Consider the following 6,285-nt stretch of genomic DNA (forward strand, 5'->3'; position numbering starts at 1 on the left):
CTCTCTCTATGTTTTCTGTGGCCCTGCACGTGTCAAGTTAAGGTAAAAAGGGTAATAGGTACTCTTTAAATAAGTTAAATAAACTTACATTGTTTCAATAAAAAATTAAGTGATTGTTGTTTTAATAACTTTCCATAGCATTTGGAAGAAAACAAGATCAACTGCACGTTTTATGCTTAATAATATTATTATCGGACTATAATATATGGGTTCATTTGTTTATGTTGCTGGGTAGCTTGTGAATATCCCTCTGTGTGCTGTAAACCATTATTGATTTAATAATACCATAATAAATGTATTAATACTTTTTTGAGATACTTATATTAAGTAACTTAAGCAATCTGATCATTTTAGTGGAGTAAAATGTACAATATTTATATTTAAAATGTAATGGAGTAGAAGTATAAAGTAGCAGAAAAACCCAGAAAATAAAAAAGACTTGAGTACATATTAAATATAGTATAGTAAACCGAGTAAGAAACATATGAAAGGGACCTATTACGCTCATTTTCAGGTATCATTGTGTTCCTCTTGACATGTCTCCATGCTTTAATGTTCAAAAAGCAATTTTTTTTCCTCTCATACTGCCTGTGCAGCGGCACCTCTTTTCACCCTCTCTGTTTGAAACCAGAGCCCAGTCTGCTCTGATTGGTTAGCTGTCCTGCCCCTTAGCACGTAAATGTGTTGGAGTGCTAGCCAATAGAAGCACAGAGTTAAATATATAGATGTCCCTATGTTCAGGAAGTAAACAAAAAGGAGTCTGGGGGTAAGGGGGGGGTTCGAAGTGTGTCCCATTCTCCCTCCTGTAGTCACCTTGAGGTTGCGGTCATTGCGTCCCTTGCTGAGGATAGACACAGCACAGGTCAGAGGTGGAGGCCAGCAGGGAGAAGGGACCAGGACCAGAGCCAACAGTAACCTAAAATATCCAGTGGAAAAAAACACTGATATTAATACATCATCCATTACACAACAGCCTTATTTCTTTTCTCATCTGTGCTACAAAACAGAAGGTGTAAATCTCTCTCTCTGTGTGTCTGATTACCTGTGCAGCTCCTTCCTGCTGGGGGCGCTGCTGTACTGGCCGCTGACGCTGCCGGCGGACTCACACGAAGTGCTGCTGCTGGACTGCTGCTGCTGCAGGCGCACACAGAGCGGCAGCACCACGTCATGGAGGCGCTGCGGGAGGGGAATCACAACAGAGGGGAGAATCATAGACTGTACGTTTGTTTTTTTAAAAAGGGAACAAGGTGTCTGTCCAGCAATAGAGCGTGGGTTCACGTGTTGATATTTACCTTGTGTATATCGTCTTTCAGCAGTGTACCGCTGGTCAGTATGATGTGCCTCAGTGCTGGGAAGGGGGGGGGGGGGAAGTAAAATCAGTGTCATTTCCTGGATTTGCAGAACAAGGCAAGGCAAGTTTATTTATATAGGCAATTCAAAGTGCTTTACAAAAATAAAAGGCATTATATAGGAAGCAGAATCTCACCCCTGAGCGCTGACAGGCAGGTGTCCTGATTGGCTAGAACGTCTCCTTTTCTCTGCAGTGACGGCCCCACTGAGTCTGACATCACTAGTGTTTTGGTCCTCCGGGGGCCCGGCTTCCCTCCAGGAACCGCATCAGAGGACAGACCTGCTCTGAGCTGCAGGACAAGGCAAGTTTATTTATAAAGCAACTTTCAACACAAGGCAATTCAAAGCGCTTTATAAAAATGAAAGACATTGGGAGCTTTAAGAAAAAGTGCAGTGGAATCACAATAAAAAATGTTATGTAAATACATTGAAAAATAATCATTAAAAAGCAAAGACAATAAAATAAAAGTAAAATAAGCTATTATTGAAAAATACAGGTATAAGTAAAAGAATCAAAGTTCAAATGTAGTGTAAGATATGAAGTTTTTTTGATTCAATGAAAAGCAGCAAGTCTTCAGCCTGGATTTTAAAATAGTAAGAGTTGTAGCGGACTTGCCGGTTTCATCGATTTTTTGGTGATACCATTACAGTAGTCTAGTCTAATGAAGATAAATACATGGACACATTTCTCCAAATCCTGCTGAGACATTAGTCTTTTGATCCTAGATATATTAAGGTGATGGAAGGCTAGTCCATGAATACACCTAGATTTCTGTCCTTTTCTGTTGTTTTGAACATTGCCGACTGAAGTTCAGCACTGACTTTTATTCGTTCCTCCTTGTCTCCACAAACAACAGATAAAAAGGGAACAATTGGAACCTGCTCCTGCAAACTACTGCTTCTCCTCAGGTTTCGAAAAAGGGATTTCATGGTTCTTGAATACATTCAAACTAACCTTGATGGACTCGGCCCCCGGTGTGATGTCACCCAGCAGGTGGCTGAACAGCAGCTCTGAGTGTCCGGGGCTCCCCTGCAGGATGCTAGCAGAGGCTCCGGCCACCTGGACCCACAGCTCCAGGGTCCTGTACACCGAGACCCTCACTGAGCTGTGGGAGGAAGGGGAGACACGCGAGAGAAAGGTTTTAGCTGCCAGTTCAAAACCTGATATCATACACAGCTTAAGCCATCTTCCAGGTCTCAGCCCGTTAATGAAAAATGTCCCACCATTTATGTGGATTAGTGTCGTTGGTAAATGCAGTTAATTGACACAATAAATTCCTCAGTGCTTGCTATATTGGCCCTTAAGTGGTTTCTGTATCCTGGGGGATACATTTATTTGACATTAATAGGGGGCTAAAAACAATTGTTGTCTGGGTGTAGTAATAGCATTTCATGGGCGTAACATTGGTGTCACATAGGTATAATATAGGTGTATTAATGGTGTAACATGGGTATAATATGGGTGTAAAAATTGTCTAGTAACAGTGTATTTATGTGTATTGTGGCTCAGTAGTTAGTGCGCTGATCTTCGGATCACGGAATCCCGCTGCAGTCAACATTCCACTGTGTCCTTGGACAAGACACTTCACCCCAAATTGTTCCTGTGGGCATTGCCCACAGTACTCAATGTATGTAAGTTGCTTTGGATAAAAGCATCTAACAAGTGACATGTAATGTAATATTATGGGTGTAATGTAGAAAATAGCAATCAATTAATCTTCGGAACATTAAATGCCAGTTCACCAAAAATAGTACTTAGTTCAGAGAACTTTTCCCCCCATTTTCAGTCCCTGCTAGAGAGGTGGGACTATCCTGGGGAGAAAAAAGTACCAATTTCGATTAGCTGGGCGAATTGCAAACCACGCCCCGAAAACTCTGAAAAGTTGTGTGAAACCGCCATTGTATTTGCTGGCATTAACATTATTAGCATTAGCCCCGCGCACCAACGGAGAGAGAATGACTTATGGCAACACAAAAAAAAACATGGGAGCGGTGGAGTGATGAGGAGGTGTCGGCGTTCTGAGGATTTACTCGGAAGGCTTCAGTAGAAGCTGCTGGGAGTCCCAGCAGCTTCTACTGAAGCCAGTCCCCAACTCCGGGGACTTCCAGCCGGGAAGTTGTTTGCGGCCTGCCAGCAAACCCAAAGCAGAAGAAGAAGAAGTGACGTCAGCGGTTTCCAGAATTACCTAGTTTTCTTTGCTAGTATTGCAAGCTAGCTACGTTTCAAACATTGAAAATGGCATCCCGAGTATAAATGCAGAGGCTGTTGTGTTGAGGATACTTTTAACAGTGGTTTGGCTGACTCGGATATTCCGCAGTTTATTGAGAATACATCTAATATAATGCAGTGGAGAGAAGCCGAGGCTAGCGCTGGGAGGATGTGGTTGGGGGGGAATTAGAAGCTTGATCGCAATGCATCCTGGTATTATAAATTAGTGCTTTAATGAGCATCATCAGTGATTGGATATTCACAGAAAAGTTGGGGAACGTTCCCTTTAATGGACCAGTTTGTATCCTGTGTATCACTGCAGCTTGTTACCTGTAGGCTCTCTGCTGGCCCAGGCTGGCTTCAGGTAGAGGCGTCCAGGCAGAGAGGGTCTGAGAGAACAGCCTCTGAAGAACAGCAGCGTACTGAACCATGCCGGAGCGCACGCTGGAACACACAAGGAGAGACAGTGTCAGCAATGCATCTTAGTATAGATAGGTATATGACACACAAGTCACAAAAATATGTGTGTTTGTGTATGCATACAGTACTCACGCTGTGATAAGAGCTGATAAGACCTCCAGTGTGTTGGTGTGTATGATGGGTAAGACCAGCAACCTCACACTACCATCTCCTGTTAAATTCTGACACACAGTCAACAAAAAACATGGATTAGTATCAATATTGTTTACTTGCATATCTATGAATTGATGATCATGAAATATGATCCTGTTTTGAGGTACTTTGTGTGTGCGTGTGCGTGTGCGTGTGTTCTTACTATGCTTTTGGAGCTGACAGCAAGTACTCGGCAGACCAGGTTGAGTATGGGTCTGACAGGGAGACGGGCAGCAGAGGATGGATCCACCCTGATGGACAGAGACGAGAGCCAATGAGAACAAAGAAGTGTAATCCTTTGAATGGATAGTCTTCTTAGCAAAGCATATTTTTTAGAAGGTAGATTCATGTAAAGGTCTTTGTGTTGTACCTGAGTGTGTGTTTAACTGCCAGGCAGACAGCTGTGAATCTGTGCTGGAGCTGCAGCAGCAGCACAGGATCTGATTGGTCGAGGTGAGGAAAGGCCAGCTCTACCCCCGGTCCTTCATATTGAACTGTTCCATCTGCAAATAGGAAGGGCTTTTTTCAACCAACTGCATCGTCAAACCAAGATATTAATTGGTTCGGATAAGGTACGACAAAGTGTACCTGTTTCCGATCCGTGGTAGATCTGAGCCAGCAGGCCATTGGCTGAAGCCAGGAGGCAATGAATCTGATTGGTCCAGCCCTCAGCTCTACCAGCACTCACCCCTCGGTCCAACAGGCCCCCCAGAGAGGGCAGGCGGCCATAACATTGACAGGCCATCTGACACAATGACAATGAGAGGTTCACTTATGATGTATTACTTGCCTTGCACTTTTCTGCATTGAACTCTGATCTAGTGTAATACAACACAACCAAAACATTATTTTCCAACATATTTCAAATATTATTTGGGTAGAAGTAACATTTTAATTATCTGGTTAAAAGTTCAGTTACTCCTATTGTGTGTGCAATCCTGAGGTAAAAAGTACCATTACATACATCTTCATCAAAATATCAATAAAATGTTAATATCAGCTTAAGAATTACCAACCTCTTGTGTCTTCTTGTTTGTGCTGTCCATTTTAGAGAGGAAATATGCTCCCAGTTTGTCCTAAAATGAAAAGAAATACAGTTTTTCTTTATTGAGAAAAAGTAATTATCTCCCGTCTCCTTTATCTCAGCTGTCCCGAGTGTATCTTACCCTGAGGGATCCACAGGCTCTGGTGTAGTAGGTCATACAGGCCGTCATCCCCTCCATGGCTGCCAGCTCACACTGAAAATTGAGGAACAAACATGGTCACTAAAGGGCTGCAACAACTGATTATTCATCTCTTGACTTGTTGTTTAATTTATATATTGATGGACCCACACCTCCGTCTTAAGGCCCAGCAGAGATGTGAGGATGCCCAGGATGGAGTTGAGGCCGACCTCCCTGGCCACCTCTGGCAGCTGAGAGGAGTATTGCAGGAGGTCCTTCAGAATGTTCACCGCCAGCTGGATGGTCTGAACCGGAGCCTGAGACTATGGGAGGAAATTCATATACACAAAACAGGGAGTTAGAGGACAGAAAAACATTTTTAAAAGGGTGTGAGATTTTAAGGTTGACATTGTTATGTAGACAAATTTGCATCAGCAAAAACAATTAAGGTCATGTCTATATATTGTATGGCAAGAAAATAATGTAAAAATCAAAGTCACGTCCCTATATTGTAGAATAAGTCGTAAAAATTAAATTATCGAGGTCATGCTCATATGTCATACGATAAGTCAGAGGTCCTTTCCATAAATTGCAAATAGGTTGATAATGTAAGAATGATCTTGGTCCTGTCCACCACAAATATCGTACTATTTACTTGACAGTAACGTGAGAGTAATTTAGGTCATGTCCTAGGGTTGTCCTTAAAATTGAAAGTCGGAGAGTCTAAGCTCCAACCCCCAGAATTCATTCTATTAGTCAAGAAAACTTTCCTGGTGAATTTTTTCCTCAATCTGAAAATATTTACCCCTCCCTCATCAACCTTGAAGTTTAGCCTCAGTTGCAGCACCGTGGCTGCTGGTGTGGCAGCCCAGATCGATGAGGGAGGGGTAAATGTTGTCAGATTAAGGAAAAAAATTCACCAGGAGTTTTCTTGACTAATAAAATGAATTA

At 42.5% G+C, this 6,285-nt stretch overlaps 1 protein-coding gene across 1 annotated transcript in view; it reads right to left on the minus strand.

The window, feature by feature from the left end:
- The window catches only part of LOC104944621 (proline-, glutamic acid- and leucine-rich protein 1-like), a gene marked incomplete at its 5' end in the record, with an annotated part of 10,688 nt that extends 5,031 nt beyond the window's left edge, over positions 1-5,657 (minus strand). The window contains 13 exon segments of the mRNA XM_010770187.1: positions 814-916; positions 1,043-1,176; positions 1,293-1,348; positions 1,487-1,640; positions 2,306-2,456; positions 3,890-4,003; positions 4,112-4,200; positions 4,335-4,422; positions 4,542-4,674; positions 4,760-4,916; positions 5,188-5,247; positions 5,338-5,409; positions 5,508-5,657. Coding sequence (XP_010768489.1) covers positions 814-916; positions 1,043-1,176; positions 1,293-1,348; positions 1,487-1,640; positions 2,306-2,456; positions 3,890-4,003; positions 4,112-4,200; positions 4,335-4,422; positions 4,542-4,674; positions 4,760-4,916; positions 5,188-5,247; positions 5,338-5,409; positions 5,508-5,657 — 1,461 coding nt within the window.
- Positions 5,658-6,285: the final 628 nt, after the last annotated feature.

The sequence above is a fragment of the Notothenia coriiceps genome, unplaced genomic scaffold (assembly GCF_000735185.1).
Source record: "Notothenia coriiceps isolate Sejong01 unplaced genomic scaffold, NC01 NC01_scaffold00008501, whole genome shotgun sequence".
Classification (NCBI taxonomy): domain Eukaryota; kingdom Metazoa; phylum Chordata; class Actinopteri; order Perciformes; family Nototheniidae; genus Notothenia; species Notothenia coriiceps.